Source organism: Pinus tabuliformis, chromosome 8, assembly GCF_031772625.1.
Source record: "Pinus tabuliformis cultivar Carrire ecotype Pingquan chromosome 8, CPIR1, whole genome shotgun sequence".
NCBI lineage: Eukaryota > Viridiplantae > Streptophyta > Pinopsida > Pinales > Pinaceae > Pinus > Pinus tabuliformis.
The window spans coordinates 51,856,545-51,874,770 of record NC_142294.1 but is presented as its reverse complement, the minus strand read 5'-3'; the positions used below and the strand labels follow the sequence as shown (position 1 = coordinate 51,874,770).

At 43.1% G+C, this 18,226-nt stretch overlaps 2 protein-coding genes across 2 annotated transcripts; both read right to left on the bottom strand.

Annotated features, from left to right (window-relative positions):
- Window positions 1-1,650: 1,650 nt before the first annotated feature.
- On the bottom strand, window positions 1,651-2,424 carry LOC149234102 (uncharacterized). The gene has a single exon (XM_089368154.1). The coding sequence runs from the start codon at window positions 2,422-2,424 to the stop codon at window positions 1,651-1,653; it is 774 nt and encodes a 257-aa protein (XP_089224280.1).
- Window positions 2,425-4,872: 2,448 nt separating this feature from the next.
- Window positions 4,873-5,862, bottom strand: LOC149234101 (uncharacterized). Its single transcript, XM_089368153.1, has one exon. The coding sequence runs from the start codon at window positions 5,860-5,862 to the stop codon at window positions 4,873-4,875; it is 990 nt and encodes a 329-aa protein (XP_089224279.1).
- Window positions 5,863-18,226: the final 12,364 nt, after the last annotated feature.

Here is an 18,226-nt window from a genome sequence, read left to right as displayed (position 1 = left end):
CAGAAAATAAATCTTCATTTAACAGCAAAGCAGATCTCCTAAACCAAACTTCTCCGACTATAGATCGCGAAGCTAAGACACCAATGTCCCAAGAACCAGAAGAGATGAAGGAGATGCAAGACAAAGGAAGTTGGAAGACCGTAGAGAAAAGAAAGAAAGCTACAACACCAATCTCGCCAAGAAAGACGAGGAGCTAGACAAATAAAAATTAAGAAAATTGTAGGTCCGATAGACCAATTTGGTCTCAGTGGACGTTAACCATCATCATCATCATCAATAAAATAATAATAATAATAATAATAATAATTTTAATTTTTTAATTTGAATCATAATTATATTTATATTTTTATAGGGTAGTGTGAGTATTTTTTTTTGTTTTTAAAATAAAAATCACTTTTTTTTTTTTTTTTTTTAACAACTTCGGTTACTTTCATATTATAAAACCCTAAGATCAAAATTCTAGTACATAGATGTCAGAGATTAGAGCGAAGAGGATCAAAATTAGGTACGCATACCCATTTTCCTCAATTCTGCCTCTATAATGACTGAAGTTAAAAAGAGATTGGCTATATTGCCTTACAAAGGTGCCGCCTAACCAGCAGAATTTGAAAACCATGTAAGATTTTAGGGAGTTTTTGTGTGACCGAATCATCCGGCCTGGGATCCCTCCTTGCACTAGCCTTGGTGGAGGCTTCAGCCTGGTAACTTTGAGAGAGTGCTTTAATCTGATCGATGGCTTCTTCAAGGTGACTGTACCTTCCTTTGAGACTTTCAATCTCTTCCTTCTGTTTCTCTGGCTTCTTTCTCTTCGACCTGCTATCAGTTTCGAAATCATCCTTCAAATCCTTAAACTGCTTCACAAAACTGTTGATCGTTATTGTGTGAGCTTTACACATGGTGCAGTCTCTGCTGAAGAGTCTGTCGATTGGCCTGATGGCTGGGTCATGGACATTTATCAGGTCTTGGTTCTCCATGAGGCAGTGAACGGAGTGAAGAACAGAGGGGTGGTAGTGGAGGAGGGTAGCAGGGCGGAGAAGAACAAAGGGAGGGACAAAAATCCTGAGAGGGAGGATCGGAGGAGAAGAAGCGCAGTCCACTATGAAATAAGTAATCCCTGGACCTCTGCAAAAACAGAACGAAAGATTAGTTTGACTAATGAAAACCGAGAGGAGCCTGATGTTTACCATAAACAAAAAGCTGATCTTATGATCCTGGAAGGAGCCCGCTAACTGAAGCCTTCGCCTGTAGAAATCACCGCGCCTCTGTCTTGCATAGCCTTGAACTGTGGTGGTCCTGAGATGCTCACTGTCATTTATAGGAGCGGTGAGGACTTGTTCTTTCTTGTTTCGAGTAGTAGAGTATCTGTTCTTGGTATCGGTGAGATCTTTAGAGGTGATTTTTACGTGCCCGAGGAGCCTGCCACCAGTATGGGCGTGATCACACCATCTGAAAATGTCTGCGCTGGTCAGTGAGAGAGTCCATACCCTGCCTGCGTTCCTCGGATCCTGAGGGCGATATGCTGTCCTGTAACACCTGTTTTGGCAGTCGAGAAGGATAGGAAATGATGAAGATAAGTTGTGGAAGGGCCAAATGCATTGATACGGATGCCTGAGGTGACCGATAACCTGGAGAGAGGGGATAGAGGCCTGTCTATGGAATATCCCTTTCATAAGACTCATTGTTTTCCCTTACCTGGCCCGTGGATCTTCCTGTTGCATTGTTTGCTTGCTCATCCGCTTCCACGTTGTTGCTTCTTAGGATATGCTTGAATGTCACTTTGCTGAAGCCCCTGATCTGATCCATGATTCTGCCTTTGATTATGTTTAAGGCAGTTTGGTTAAAGTCTTTTCCAGAGTTCATAGCTGCTGTTATGATTGCAGAGTCGCCCAGTACTAGAAGATTTTGGATGCCTAGTTTCATGGCGATGGAGGTCCCCATTAGAAGGCTGTAAGCTTCAGCCTTGTTATTCGTCATGGTACCCAAGCCCCACTCATATGTGACAATCGTTTTCCCCTGAGGATCCCTAATTATTCCCCCAGCTCCAGCTCTGCCTGGATTATTTTTTGAAGCCCCGTCAAAGTGGAGTGTAAACCTCTTTTGATTTTGGATCCAATTGTTGACTTCGTCCTTTGTCCCTCTCAGTTTCCAATCCTTTTGTCCAGGGCCTGTTATTGTATTATTTTTTGCTCTTGGTTTATAGTTGAATCTCCGAACCCACTCCTTCACCCTGCCATCTGTATAGTCCGGGTCAGCTTGAGAGATTCCATTTGCTTCTATTGTTTCTGTGATGAGAGCAGTTGTTTTGGCCAGAATGCTGGATATACTAGGTTTCGTATTTTTGAAAATACTTTCATTCCTAGCTAACCATAACTGCCAACAGAGATTTGAAGGGATGCTGGTCCATATCCTCTTTGCCAGATTCATGTTTTTGTTGGCGTAAGGGAAGCTTTTCCCCCAACCTTTCTGGAGGAGAGAAATCTGATTGGGAAGGTCTCCAATATTTAGAGGACTAGTTATAAGCTTCCAACAGGACCTTGCTACTGGACAGTCAATGAAAAGATGATTGATGTTTTCCTCTGCCTCCCTGCACATGAAACAAAATGAGGGGCCCTGGATACCCTTTTTCCTAAGGTTTTCTGCTGTTAGGATTTTGCCATGAAGCAGGGTCCAATTGAATAGTTTTATCTTCGGCAGGCTTTCAATTCTCCATGCTGCTTTATATAGATGCCAGTTGTTGATTGCTGTTGAATTTTGGAGTGCCTTGTAACCTTCTTTCACTGTGTAGTTGCCTCCGTTTGGATCCCAAACATAATTGTCATCTGTCGTTCTGTTTATAGGGGCTGACCCTGTGAGAGAGAGCTTAAGGTCACTCTAGAGGTTCTCTATTTCATTGGGGAGATGCAGTGCTTTCCATCCTATCCAGCTGTTTTGGTCCCAAAGGGAGATGTCAAAGAGGGTTTTGAGGTTAGCTTCTGTCATCCACTGATGAAGGGGCCTGAATTTGGTGGACTTTTCCCTGGCTTCCGTGCCCATAATTCTATCCTCCCATATGCTGATATGTCTTCCGTTACCTGGGGCTTTAGATATGCTAGATTTGAAGAGGGGAAGAGTTTTTTTGATCAATTTCCAAACAGGTGTACAATGTCTGTTAGTGATGACTTCAGAGAGGATGTTTCTGTTGATCCCATTCAGATATTTCCTTTTGATGGCCTCTGCCCACCAGGTCCCTTTCTCGTTGAGGATTCTCCAAGTTAACTTGAAGCCCATTGCCATATTTGCCAGTCTTGGAATTCTAATTCCCAGTCCTCCTTTTTCTAGGGGAAGGATGACCTTTTCCCATTTCACCAAGCTGAATTTTTTTGTGTCTTGCTTTCCCCCCTTCCATAGGAAACTTCTGATAATCAGTTCCATGTGCTTATGGATGCTTGCTGGGGCGAGGGTGATGGCAAATTGGTAGATAGGAAGAGCTAATAGAATGGCCTTGATGAGTATTGTTCTGCCCGCCAAGTTGAGCCAATACATCCCCCAGCTCTGCAGTTTCCCTCTCAATTTCTCGATTAGCTTTACCCAAACTTCATTTTTGATTGATTCTTTAGCTAGTGGCAGCCCTAAGTACATAAAGTGGGACCAATTTGATTGGGTTGGGATTTCCATGATCATAGAGATTCTTTGAGTTATGTATCTTGGTACATTCCAGGTATAGACCATGCACTTATTGTTGTTTAATTTTCCCCCAGAGGCTTGAAGGAAGAGGTCCAGGATGTTCTTGAATCTCCTGGCCATGAGGCTTGATGCACCGCCGATTAGAAGGGTGTCGTCTGCAAATAAGGAGTGATTGATCCCCTTGGTTCCACGAACAATGTCCACTCCTATTATTTCCTTTAGCTTTCGCTTGTTTTCCAGGTGCAAACTTAGTGTTTCTGCCATGATGATATAGAGGAAAGGAGATAGAGGACATCCTTGCCTCAGGCCTCTTGAACTTTTGAAGGCGCTGCAGGGCCTACCATTAATTAAAGGGGCTGTCCAATTGTAGGAGATGCATTCCATGACCCTGCTGATGAAGAGCTCTGAGACACCGAAGTTCTTTAGGACTGCCTGCAGAAAAGAGTGGTTTACCCTATCAAAAGTGTTCGCCATGTCCAGCTTGATGATCATACCCTTTTCATTTCTGGCTAAGCTGCTGTGTATCGCCTCCTGAATGAGAATAACATTATCTGTTATATGTCTCTTGGGGACAAATCCTCCTTGGTTTTCGGAAATGAGTGAGGGAAGGATTTTTTTTAACCTATTTGCCAGGATCTTAGTGATAATTTTGTAAGAGACATTGCACAATGAAATAGGTCTGAACCTGTCAAAAGATTGGGGATTGGGCTCTTTTGGGATTAGCGCTAAATGTGAAGATTTGATGCTGCTGCCCATTTTACATTTTGAGTGGAAATTTTTCACCATTCTTATGTAATCTTTCTTGATGATATCCCAGTGAGATTTATAAAAGCTCACCTTGAAGCCATCAGGCCCAGGGGCTTTGTCCAAGGGCATACTATGGATTGACCATTCAATCTCCTCCCTTGAGATTTCTTTGTCCAGCTCACAGTTTTGTGCTTCAGAGATCTTTCTCTCAATGATATTGAGGAATTCCGGATTTTCCTGATAGTGAGGGTCTGCTGTAAGAAGAGTTTGGAAGTGTCTAGATGCCGCCTCCTTGATTTCCCCTTGGTCCATAAGCTCTCTGCCTTCAAATGTTATCCTTTCAATGTTGTTTCCAGCTCTCCTTACTTTAAGACTGTTATGGAAAAACGAGGTGTTTTTGTCCCCAGAATTGAGCCAGAGACATCTTGATTTCTGTCTTTGCTCGTCCTCTTCTTTACGATGCTAGTTGTAGAGCGCCTTATACAGCTCACTTTCTTTCCTTTGGTCTTCTTCTGTATCTTGGCCGGCTTCCTTTTCCTGATTCCATTGCTCTAATTTCATTTGCAGGTCGGTTTTTTCCTTCCTTTCCTCTAACGCGTGATTCCTAGCCCACTGTTTTATGGCAATCCGCAGCAGTTTGAGCTTCGATTCCCAAATGAAGTGTGGGGAGCCTGTTATCTCCGTTGCCCAGGCTTCTTTTATCACGTTTCTGAAGTCCTCACTGGAATCCCATGCTCTGTTGTATTTGAATGGCAGCGGACCCATGTCTTCCCCTTTGTCTAAATGCAGCGCCACTGGTTTGTGGTCTGATATGAAGCCCTGTATAATTGTACTTCGAATCCTCGAGAAGTTGGCAACAATTCTCTCCTGAACCAGAATTCGATCAAGTCTCTCTTTGATATTGTTTTTGCCTGTTCTTTTGTTTGACCAGGTGTAGCGGCCATTCTGAGGAGGGATGTCAATAAGACTGTGTGTTTGAATGATTTCTTCCAGTTTGTCTCTTGAGGGATCGACCAAAAAATTCCCTCCTATTTTCTCATCTGCATTCCTTATTAAGTTAAGGTCTCCTCCCAGGAAAATATTCCTCCCTTGGGCAGTCACAAGATCTGTGATGAGAGAATCCCAGCAAGAGGCTTTGTCTCTGAAATGGGGAGGAGCATAGACATTATAAATTGTGTATTCCTCCATCTTGGCTGTGCTTTGCATATCTAGTCTGATCCACCATCTGTTTTGCCTGTTGTCTGTGAGTTTCCATTTGTTTTTATTCCAGATTGCCCCTATGCCTCCTGAGGCTCCTATTGCACTCATGGCTAGTCCTTCATAATTTCTACTTCTTTTAAGACTGTTATGGAATTCTTGTTCATTGATTTTGGTCTCCTGGAGTAGGAGGAAGTCTGGATGTTCTGCTTTAATAAGGTCTCGGACTGCATTTGATTTTAGGGAGGAGCCCATCCCCCTACAGTTCCAAGAGACCAAAATCATCATTTACTTGATTTGTTGTGGATCCCGCTCTTCTCCTTCATCTTCTCCCTGCTTCCTTTATTCTTATCAAGGTAAGTATCCATTGGCTGTTGGGTCCCTGTAGCCATTTCTTTTGCTGCATTCTCATCTCTTATCTCTTTGTTTGATTTCCTTCCTACTTTTCTTGGGGGGTCCGTGGCTGAGATGTTTTCCTTTGTTTTATTTCTAGTTAGAATTCTTTCCACTGTTGGAGGGGGGGAGGCCTGGAGGGGGGAAGAAGGGGAAGCCCTGGGGCCCTTGGGAGACGGAGGGGGGGATAAGGGTTCCTCTGATGCCAAGGATTCGAAAGGATTGGAGGAGGAAGGGAAGGGAGGGCCAGATCCAGAGGGTTGAGAAGAGAGGATTGGGGTTTCAGAGGAGGGCTCTGATGAAACAGGGGGAGGGTTTGTCTTTTTTTTCTTGACGATTTCCCAAGCTTCTTCCGGGGCTTCATCATTGCTATTATCTATTGATTTAGATTTGCTACACCTATTAGCAAAATGCCCGTATTCATGACATACCTTACACTTGAATGGCAGCTGCTCGTAGTCCACCTGCTGAATGTGCGTCCACTGGTCTACTTTGAGTTTGATTGCCTCCGGTAATCCTTTCCCCAAATCCACTTCTACACATATCCTAGCGCATGCATGCATATTCTCCTTTGGCTCCGATCTATCGATGTATTTCCCTACCGCGTTCCCGATGGCTCGCACAGATTCATCTCCCCAACAGTGGAGCGGCAGATGTGGAAGGCGGACCCAGACGGGGACCGCGTTGGGGACGTCCATTTCTGGATCGAAGTCGGGAGTCCATCGGTTGAGATAAAGGCCTCTGGTGTCCATGAAGTAGGGACCATTTCTGAAAATGAGGTTACGATCTTCCACTGATTCAAAGAGGAAGGTGAAGAACCCCCTTCCACAAAACCTTATTGCGATCTTGCCTTGGACCATTGCATTCCAGTTTCGTTCAACCCAACGTTGGACCGTGCGAGGAGAAGGCCATAACCCCGTGAACTGGCCAACCAAGCCTCGTTCAGCAAGAGCCACAACAGCTCTCCTTGGAAGGGCGGGGGGGAGCGATACTTCCGGGATTGCATCAAGTTTTTTGACAAACTTTGAGGCTGAAGGGCGGATCCTTTCCGTGTTGTTCTCTGGAATGAGAGATGCAAAAGCTTTCTCCAGTTCTGCCTGCTCCTGAGAGGGTGGATCCATAGTGCAGCGCAGGGGCGCTCCGCCAACGAACGGGAAGGGTAAAAGGGCAGGAGGCCCAGTAGAGGAGAGGGCAGAAGGCCCTGGGCAATGGGGGGTCAGCAGCAGGAGGCTGCAGCCCAGCAGCAAAGCTGCCAGGCGCGGGCACGCTCAGGGTTCAGGTCAGGAGCGCAGCAGGGCGCGGGAGCAGAGCGCGCGGATCCTGCCCTTACATTATTATTGTTATGTTGGCTCTGATTAAAATCACTTTTTTAACAATCTTAAAAAAAATTAAATCGAAATTTTAAATTTTAAATTTGGTTTTACTAACATTTTTTAAAAATGTTGAAAATTGAATCTAAAAAAAAGCCATCATTCCAGTATCAACACATTTCATTTTCAGGGTGTTTTTTGCACAATTTTTCCATAAAAAAATCGTTTTCATTGCCATTTTTAAAACATGTTCAAAATTGACCCTAAAAGAAAAAACCACCATTCCAGTATATACACTTTTCGTTTTTAGCACTGTTTTTCATGTTTTTTCGAGGTTTTTGGGCCAGAGTTCCCATTTTGAGTTTATAGTTCCCGTTTCAAAGTTTACATTGTTAAGGTCATTCCATTTTTGTAAGGTCTACCCCCCTTAGCCTATTGTTGGGAGACAACTTAAACAGAGAGATTGGGGATCAAGGTGAAAACCCTCGATCTAAGCTGTTGCCGCAATGCCTAAACATTCTGTGCGAAAACAGACTCCACAAATTCCTTGAATAAACATGTCTTTTGGACAAGTTTACATCATGCCTACATGACTTGTCTGTCGAAAAACCCACCATTATCTTCAAAAATTTATATCTTATCCTAAACAACTCAAAATTCAACAATTCTTGTTGCGTTGGATTCTCTTCAATGCTCTCTATCATTTCCATCCATCACATGTCTAAAATGCTCCATGGTTTTGGCCCAAACTCTTTGGGTACAAAACCTCAACCTTGAGTTCCAAGCCCACAATGTCACGCCCCCAAGCTAGCGATAGTCTTTCAACCACGCTTGGCGAGCTGCGGCACCACCGAACACTTTCTTTTCACCAATACTTATGTTCGTGGACTACGCCTAACCACTTATCCTACTTAGTTTGTGTTTCACAACCAAGTATTATTAATGTTTTCTTTATACCAATGAACACCCATACACATTCATTATCATCAGCAATTATAAACGAAGAACACAATTGCACAGTATAAAGGGAGGGGCAACTCCTTGAACAATGAGTCTGCCTGAAATATATATTACACAATCTTTACGAAGTTACAAAGCTTTACAAGTATACTTGGAAACATCAAGTTTCATACTTAGTCAAATATACAACCTTGTCACACCACCGTGTGACAACCAAGATTTCCTTGCGCAAGGCGGGCGGGCGCACCCACACACGAGCTGCCTTCCGCACTTCATAACCGAACCTTGTCTTCGTGCACGACGGGCAGGTGACTCCACCAAATCACCAAGACACCCCCTTCGCACCACTGGCTTCACTTCGTTCCACCGTGCACACCTTCTGCGTTTTCCTCTGCACGACGGGCGGGCACTCACCCGAGCTGCCCAAGAACCTGTGCGCAACCACCCAACCGCACAACCGCACAACCGCACAACCGGGTCGTCCACGCCTTCACCCGTGTGCCTTCGCACAACCAGGCGCCCATGCCTTCACCCGTGCATGCCTTGCACAACCAGGGGCCCACGCCTTACTCGTGCACGCCTTCTCTTCGACCGGCGGGCACTCCTCGCCCAAAACCGTTCACCCGATACCTCCGTGCGTTTAACCTGTGAAACCTTGCCCAAGACTTGGGCGCATCTGGCTACACACTAAACCTGCACCTCGTGTCTTCTTGAATTGCGCCTTACTTCTTGTTTGAAGGTCGAAGATGTGATGTCCAAATGCCATCCATGCTATGTTTACTTATACGAGTGGAAGGGCGAGTTGAATTGCCCAAGCCAACTTGTCCTCCACATGGTTACACACCCCTTCACTTCACAAACGCCTCTAAAACATAGGTCGGCCTTGCTCCAAGTATGGGTTGGCCGTGGGTTATCCTACCATGCTCCCATGCCTATAAAAACCTTCGCTCTATCCTTCTACGCATTCCATATCTTGTCTCCTCGCGCGCTGGTCGTAGAGCTGCCACAACTCGCTTGTTCAAGTTGCACTTCATGCCGGGAGCTCGTGCCAAGGACTGCAGGTCCTTACATCCTCCTCCACCTGAAGTCGTTGTCGTCCTCGACAACATACCATCCTTGGTAGCTATCCACCAAGATCATCAATATTTGTCTCATCCTCAGTCCATCATGTCAACTCCTCCACATACTGCAAACATCCCTGCAACATATGTAGAACTTCCATCTCCATCATGTGTCATCCCATCCTGTGAACTATCATTCTTCCTGCCTGCCTGATGTCAACATCTCTCTGTCAACCATCGCTTCGGCCCAACCTAATGTCAACATATCTCTGCACACTTCCGGACCCCATGTTTGAACTAGTTGGGTAGCTAATCCAACTGTCACGCTCAAGCCATGAGAGTGAACATCCTTATGCCTTCACCAGTCTATCTCGGATTCTGCCACATCCTGGACTCACCAAGAATCTCATCCATGCTCAGGTCCATGGAAACTCCATCCCATCTGCAACATGTCATGATTCTTGATGCCAAGCCATCCCTGCACCATTTGTCATACCTGCTCAACCTGTTTTAAGGACTCACTACCATGAGAAACTAACAATGAGCCCCATCTTCTTTGTCATCTAAGAAGATGTGGAGGGAGTAGAGCCTGAAGTCTCACCCTCACTAATCATCTCAATCCATCTGTCAGGATTCTCTATCTCCATGCTCTGTAGATAAGTGACCCAATCCTCCTCCCGGACATTCGGCCTCACACATGCCTCATCATCATCATCATCATCCTCAACCACTTCTAGCCTTCTTGACAAATCCAAGATACTATCAGAAAGTGTCCTGATGACCAATGACTGCTCGGTAAGCTTTGTCTCAACCATAGACAACTACTTACTCATGCCTTCCATGCGCTTCTCATCCTCCATTTGCATCACTGCCAACTTACAACCAGGCTTTGTCACTCCAATGGTTGGAACACCAATGGGTACATCTTCCCTTCCATCGTAAATGTATAGCTTATTCAAATGTGGACCAATCATAGCATCAAATTGTTTCAAAAATTCCATCCCCAGCACAGCTTCATAGTCATCAATCCGCACTATAGTGAAGTCGACTTTCCCTGTCCACTCACCTAGTGTTGTGTCCACTTTTTCAGCTACACCAAGAACACAATCAGGAGGAGAATTCACTGTCTTCATTTGTGCCTTCACCGGTACAAACTTCAACCCAATCCTTCTTGCAGTATCTTCACTCATGAAGTTGTGAGTAGCCCCACCATCCACCATAGTGAGTATATCGACACCCCCAATCTTCATCCGAACATACTCCAAACTGTTCCTCTCAGGATCCCTCTGAGAGATCACCTTTGTAGCAGCAACAACTCCAAGTATCTACATCATCCCCATAGAAGCTTCTTCATTCTTCACATTAGATTGTGCAATCGCAGCCACTTTCGGTCTAGAAGGACAATTCTTTACCGTATGTGGTTCAACACATATCCAACACTTCAAGGCTTTCTTCATCTTCGACTTATCATCCGATTTCGAAGCATCATCCTTCTTCTTCCTATCATCAGAAGTCTCATCATAATGCTCCACCAACCTGTCCACAACAGCAAAAGCTTCTTCAAGTGTTTTAATCTTCTGCCTCTTTACTTCATTGCGTGCCTAAGGCTTCAATCCAATAATGAAGTTGAACACCTTGTCCCTCTTCGCCATGTTGGGAAGTTCCAAAACCGCACTTGCAAACTCCCGCTGATATGTTTGTAGGTTCCTTGTCTGCTTTATGAACTTTATCTTCATCCTTGCTTCCCACGTTTCATCCTGAGGACTGAAATGGGTCTGCAAAGCCTTCTTCATCTCGTCCCACGAAGTAATGTCACTAGCACTGCCATTGGCAATCTGATCCATCCTCCTTCGCCACCACATCTTAGCATCCTTTGTCAAGAACTGAGCAGCTACCTTCACCTTCATCTCATCATCAGATAGACCCAAGCGTTCCAAGTATTGCTCCATGTCCCATAGAAAGTTTCCAAGAGTCTTTGCACTCCTTGTACCATCATAAGATTCCGGTTCTTTGACTTTCACATGAGGCACTCCTCCACCTGAGTTATGCCTCATGGCCTTCTTCAACACCGCGATCTCATCTTTGGCTTCGTCAAGAGATTTCTGCAAGTCCACGATCTCTGCCAAGCCTCGGTCTCTTGCCTCTTCAATCTCCTTGACCCTTACTTCAAGTTGTGTACACATAAGATCAATGTACTCGTGTTGAGTCCGGAGTTCCTCGAGCTCTTCCCTCATCTTCGAATTGGCCTCTTGATCTTTCTTGACCAAGTCCATCTTCTTAGTCCAGTAAGCCTCTAAGTCCTCCATCTTTTCCAACACCTTTTCAATGAATTCCATAGTAGCATCCTTTGCATCGTGACTAGACCCAATCGGAGATTCAACTGCCATTGCTAACAATTTCCTTCTTCTTTGCGATCTAGTTTCCACCATCCAACAGCTTTACCAAGTTCCCTGCAACCATGAACCAGCTCTTGTTCCACTTGTATGTGAAACAGCTTCCTTCACCTGCAAGTACCTGCTTCACTGTCACCAACTGTCAAGTGTCTACACACCTGCTTCACCCAGCTTCCTGCAAGACTCCTCCAAGTCTTCAGACTAGCTCTGATACCAACTGTCACGCCCCCAGGCCGGCGGTAGTCTTTCAACCGCGCTTGGCGAGGTGCGGCACCACCGAACACTTTCTTTTCACCAATACTTATGTTCGTGGACTACGCCTAACCACTTATCCTACTTAGTTTGTGTTTCGCAACCAAGTATTATTAATGTTTCCTTTATACCAATGAACACCCATACACATTCATTATCATCAACAATTATAAACGAAGAACACAATTGCACAGTATAAAGGGAGGGGCAACTCCCTGAACAATGAGTCTGCCCGAAATATATATTATACAATCTTTACAAAGTTACAAAGCTTTACAAGTATACTTGGAAACACCAAGTTTCATACTTAGCCAAATTTACAACCTTGTCACACCACCGTGTGACAACCAAGATTTCCTTGCCCAAGGCAGGCAGGTGCACCCTCACACGAGCTGCCTTCCGCACTTCACAACCGAACCTTGTCTTCGTGCACGACGGGCGGGTGACTCCACCAAGTCACCAAGACACCCCCTTTGCACAACCGGCTTCACTTCGTTCCACCGTGCACACCTTTCGTGTTTGCCTCTGCACGACGGGCGGGCGCTCACCCGAGCTGCCCAAGAACCCGTGCACAACCACCCAACCACCCAACCGCACAACCGCACAACCGGGTCTTCCACGCCTTCACCCGTGCGCCTTCGCACAACCAGGTGCCCACGCCTTCACCCGTGCACGCCTTGCACAACCGGGCGCCCACGCCTTACCTGTGCACGCCTTCTCTTCGACCGGTGGATGCTCCTCTCCCAACACCGTTCACCCGATACCTCCATGCGTTTAACCCGTGCAACCTTGCCCAAGACTTGGGCGCATCCGACTACACACTAAACCTGCACCTCATATCTTCTTGAACTGCGCCTTACTTCTTGTTTGAAGGTCGAAGATGTGATGTTCAAATGCCATCCACGCTATGTTTACTTATACGAGTGGAAGGGCGAGTCGAGTTGCCCAAGCCGACTCGTCCTCCACATGGTTACACACCCCTTCACTTCGCAAACACCTCTAAAACATAGGTCGGCCTTGCTCCAAGTATGGGTCGGCTGTGGGTTATCCTACCATGCTCCCATGCCTATAAAAAACTTCGCTCTATCCTTCTACGCATTCCATATCTTGTCTCCTCACGTGCTGGTCGTAGAGCTGCCACAACTCGTTCGTTCAAGTCGCACTTCATGCCGAGAGCTCGTGCCAAGGACTGCAGGTCCTTACACACAATGACCTATTGTGGTTCTCCAACCTCCAAACCCCAAACCCTAGGGATTGGAGTACCTCCCAAGCTATCAAAAATCAACAGAAGGGACAAGTCAACATCAAGATAACAATTCGTACCTCTCACAAGCCTATAAATAAGAAGGAATTCAACCTCATTTGGACACTCAAAAAGACAAGTTAGATCTCCACAAGATAGACGCTGGAAAAATATGAAGAAGGAGAAGAAGAAGAAGAACAAGTTCGAAGTGCTGGGTCTCTCTCTCTCTCTCTCTCTCTTGTTAGGTTTTCTGCAATTACTGGGCAAGATGAAATTCTGAAGCTGCAAGGTCAAAGCTGTGAAGTTGCAAAGTCGAAGTTATGAAGTTGCTTCTAGGTTGAAGCTGTGAAGTTGCTTTGAGGCCAAAGCTGCTAGTTCGAAGCTGCATCAAGGTCGAACTTTCGTAAATTGTTGCTGGGGTCGAAGTTGTTGGAAAAGTTGATGGAAGGTCGAAGTTTGTTGCTGGAAGCCGTTCAACAAGGAAAAAGTTGACTTGGTCTTGGAGGGTCTTGGTCAAGGATTATAGGTCTTGGAATTCGTCAATTGAAGTTTGATAAGAAGAGAACAATTCTGATGGGTTTTCCTCTAAGTTGGAAAGGTTTTGGCCCTAATTGATTGCCTACATTTTGTGTCCTATTGTCTCACTGTTATTTATGATTTGATAGTTGTTTGATGATAGAGAACACTAATGATAATAAAGGAAAGAAGAAGTTAATCAAGTAGTAAAAATACGTCACAAACAATTATCAAAGTAAGAAAAATCACCTAATCTAGCTGCCCTAAATTTCTCAACATGGAATCAGAGCTAAGGTGACTACATCAAGGAAGGGCAACACAAAGAAGGATACTCAGGGGCGGAGTATGAATAAATCATCTTGGAAACATCAAGAGCATCAATCATCAAGAAGAGTTTGATCAAGGAAGAGAAAGGAATCTAATACCCAAAAAAAGAAGAATAAAGAAGAGAAGCATTTTTGGATCTGTTTTGGGCTAATTCTCCTCCACACGTGCGAAGGTTAGGGCATCATTGTAGCAGTGCAAGCCGAAAATTGCAGTCACTCAAAGGAGCCAAAGTTTGGGTCAATGAAAGACTATTTGGAAAGCTGAATTGTCAAGAGGAATCAAAGTCAAGCGAAGTCAAAGGAGGCAAATCTATCCATATTCCAGCCACACGTGTGACCTAGGGTTTTTGCAGAAAAGGCCGAAATTGTAGACCTCCTACAATAGGCCGAAATTATGAAGAAGGGCTGATAATTTGAGGTTGTGAAACAAGTTTGACTAGCGTTGAATTGAAGGAAGACAAACAAGAAAAAACGTTTTCATCATTAAGGAATCAATGTGATCTCCCTGTGAGCCAAGGATCACTTTTGAAGGAAGACATCTTCACTAAGAAGACATCTTCTATTATTTACATCATCATCAAAATCAAGAAGGCGTCAAGCTGAAGATTCCATCATCTAGGTGTATCTTCACTTGACAAGTAAGTATCTTTATATCTATATTTATCTATCAAAGATGACTTCATTTTGCAAGGAAAACAACAAATTGGTTGGGTCGTCAATTTTTTTTTGCATGGAAGAGGATAGATTTGATCCTCATAAAAAATGAAGTCGTTGGTCATGTTAAGGGTTTAATTATCAAACCGTTGAATGAAGAAGCTCAAGGTCTACACGATGAAGATATCAAAAGAAGAAGGAATAACCTCATACTTTATGAGGGTGTCAGAAATAAGAAGACCAACTCCAAGAGTTGGGAGAAATAATGCCTGACAAGGAAATGAATACCATAGTGCTCAATGCACTTCCAGAGGAATGGGGCAACTTCACATCAAGAATCTATGGGAAGAAATAAGCTACTCCATTCAATGAACTATGGTCATTGTGCAAAATCAAAGAAACTAGGCTGAAGGTAAAAATCGATGTAGGATCAAACGAGGAAACTCAAGTTTTTTTTTTCTACCATGGCTAGAAGAAAAAAAGAAGTTTGGGAAGCTTGGTCATCAGAGAAAGAAGAAGAACATGTCAAAGGTTCAATGCTATGGCTATCATGAATATGGGAACTACTAGAGAGACTGTCATAGCCTCAAGAAGGCCAACAACAAACAAGGGAAGAAGCCCATATCATTGAAGAAGTGGAAGAAGCTGAAAAGAAGAAATCCAAGGAGGAAGTAAAAGGTGTCTACTATTGTTGAGATAAGTCTTCCTCACCTAGTTCTTTTCAAGTTTATGTTTTTTATTGTAAAGTATAACTATCATGATAGTAATCATTAGAAGCATGATAGGATGCATCATGTTAGGAGATGGCGTCATAGAAGCATTCAATTGAAAGCAAGAGCTCGTGACATAATCATATAAAAGTATGAAAGATAGTTGAAATAGAAGTCTATAACAATCACCTATAGAAGGATGTAGCTCTTGGTAACCTCATTAGAAGCATAAGTAGTACTTATGGGAAAAAGAAAGTCATCTAGTATAGAGCTCATCATACATCATTCAAATGGAGCATTTGCAGGATGAGGATGATCAAGATCCTCTGTTGGAATCTTCATTGGAAGGTTCACCTATCGGAAAAAGCAAGTGTCTTGCCAATAATTCCAACTTGTATGGGATTCATGGGATGATGATATGATGTCAAACGAAGTGAAGCAGGTCAAGGGATTCAAGTTCTTTCAATCAAGGACGTTGTTGAAGGAAGTCTAGATGACCTAAATAAAGAGATGAGGTATGTATGCTTGTACTTGATAAAATAGAGTCATGACATATGGTTGCAGATATCATGAATGGGTGCTCTACCTCAAAAGCATGATCAAAATAAAGGATCTCCTCTTGTAAAAGGATGCATGAAGGCATTGTTCACACATTGACTAGATGAAATCAACATAATATGTCCTCATATGAAATATGAGGTGGTTGACAAAGTTGAAGGAACTATGATTGGAAGTTCATGGGAGGAAATGTGTGACGACCAAAAGTCATATACACGACAAAGACATCCATCGTAGGGCAGTAATTGTAAAATGTATATTGCATTAAAAAATTGATATATGATGATACAAATGAGAATGATGGTCCTGTATATATAGCCAGGTAAGTACCCTTTCACTAATGATTATGTCCTTAGGGACATACCTTTTCATTAATTGCTAATTAATTAATCATTAACCTTATTTGTTGTCTTTTACATTATTTGTGTTTATTTTTATATAAATTTAGTTTGTTACATTGCCTTCCCCTTCAAAAAGATTTGTTCTCAAAGCTTAGTGATGAAGGATTGGTTCTCCTCTGTTGATCAGAATATCTTCTTATTTCTGAGCTTTCATCTTAGTTGATACAAGACGATATGATGTTTTGAGCGATAAACAGAATTGTTGTATTGAAAACGGATCAAACCATCCTAGATTAATTTTCTGGGAAATCTTCTGACCCTTGGAGATGTGTGGTGAATAGTTATCGTATGACTTGATTGAGCTTATTTCATTATTCTTCAGAACATAAGTTTGTTTATGTTATGCGTGATATAGATTTGTAGATTTATTAAGGCATTTACTCTTGTGACTCAGATGTAGATAAGGAATTTTTCTTGTTTGAGTTTCCTTAAACGTTTTTATAGCAGTTTCTTGATTTCCACCAGGCATTGTTGTTGTTGAATTAACTACTGAATCCTTATTTGGGGTGTCCTCTGTTTGAACGACAACCTCTGAGTACGTTTTTACTTCAATAGGGTTTGGATTTGCCTGAACTGCGAGATTAGTGGTATTGATGTTTGTTTCTTTAGTTTGGACTGCTACATCTGGAGATTTTGATGCTTCCTTTGCGACAAGTTCTTTGAACCTATTTGTCAATGATTTCTTTTCATCCTTAAGTTTTTTAATCTGTTTGAGCAGATTTTGATTATGATTTTTGAGACGTAAGCATTCCTCATTCTCTGAGTCAACTTTATTTTGGCCTTCACACTTCTCGTCTTTTAAACACTTGATTTGTTCTACTAATGTTTGGTTAAGGCTCTTTAAACGTAAATTTTTTTCTTCTTGTTCTAACAAACGCTCCTTGAGTTCCTTCTTTGATGCTTTAACTTTCTTGACTTGTTCAAGTAGTTTTTCTCGGTGATCTCTGAGGCGTGAAATTTCTGTCTTTGCTGCAGATGACTTCTTTAAGCTCTTTTTGCTTCTTTGATATAGTTTTTTTGTTATCTTGAAACATCAAGTGATGCCAGCCTAAGCTGAAAATACCCACAGTATGCATATAAAATGCATAATCTCGTTTATTCCATCCTGCCTAGTCAAACCTTCACTAGTAAAGGTTTAAGACCTCTTAATAAATTCTCATGCGGAAATGTTTCAAAAACTAATCAATGGTCTAAAGCTTAATTAATCACTCCAGTGGAAACTTTAATCAATCCTCATAAACTCTGATTAATTCTTAAACCCGTGCATATTAACCATACCATTTTACTATGGTCTCAACACTAATCATACCATGGTTAATTGCCCTTAATCCGCTTTATTATAGAAATATACATAAATTTCTTTTAACTTTACCTTTCCACTTTTTCCATGGCTTTGGCATGTTTCTTGAGGCTCACCTAAAAATGACGCAAGATGACGCAAGATTGAACAACAATTGAACATCACCGATTGAACAACACTGATAGGGTAATATTGTTCCTTAATGGTGTCTCAGAAAGAATTCCAAGTGGGTGCAGCTAAAAATAATGAGGGTTTCCTCTCATCCTTCTGTTCACAGTAGGTTTCCCTCCAGTCCTTGACATGGGGGGCGGCTTTGAGAAGTGCAAAAGTGATATTTTCCCAATTGGAAAAGTCATGAACCATAAAATATCCTTCCAACAGATTTTACCATCTATCTACAATGTCTGCATCTATCCTGCCTTAAAATATGAGAATGTCAAAGTTGACTTGTACCTTAAAGGGAGTGACGGCTCTAGAGTGGATGTTGGATGAAGATGCGTCGCTTGTGGGTAGCTACTGAAGGATCTGGGAAAAGTTATTGA

Coding starts and splice junctions, on each gene's coding strand:
- LOC149234101 (XM_089368153.1), bottom strand. CDS start 5,862: ATGGGCTCCTCCCTAAAATCAAATGCAGTCCGAGACCTTATTAAAGCA.
- LOC149234102 (XM_089368154.1), bottom strand. CDS start 2,424: ATGAATCTGGCAAAGAGGATATGGACCAGCATCCCTTCAAATCTCTGT.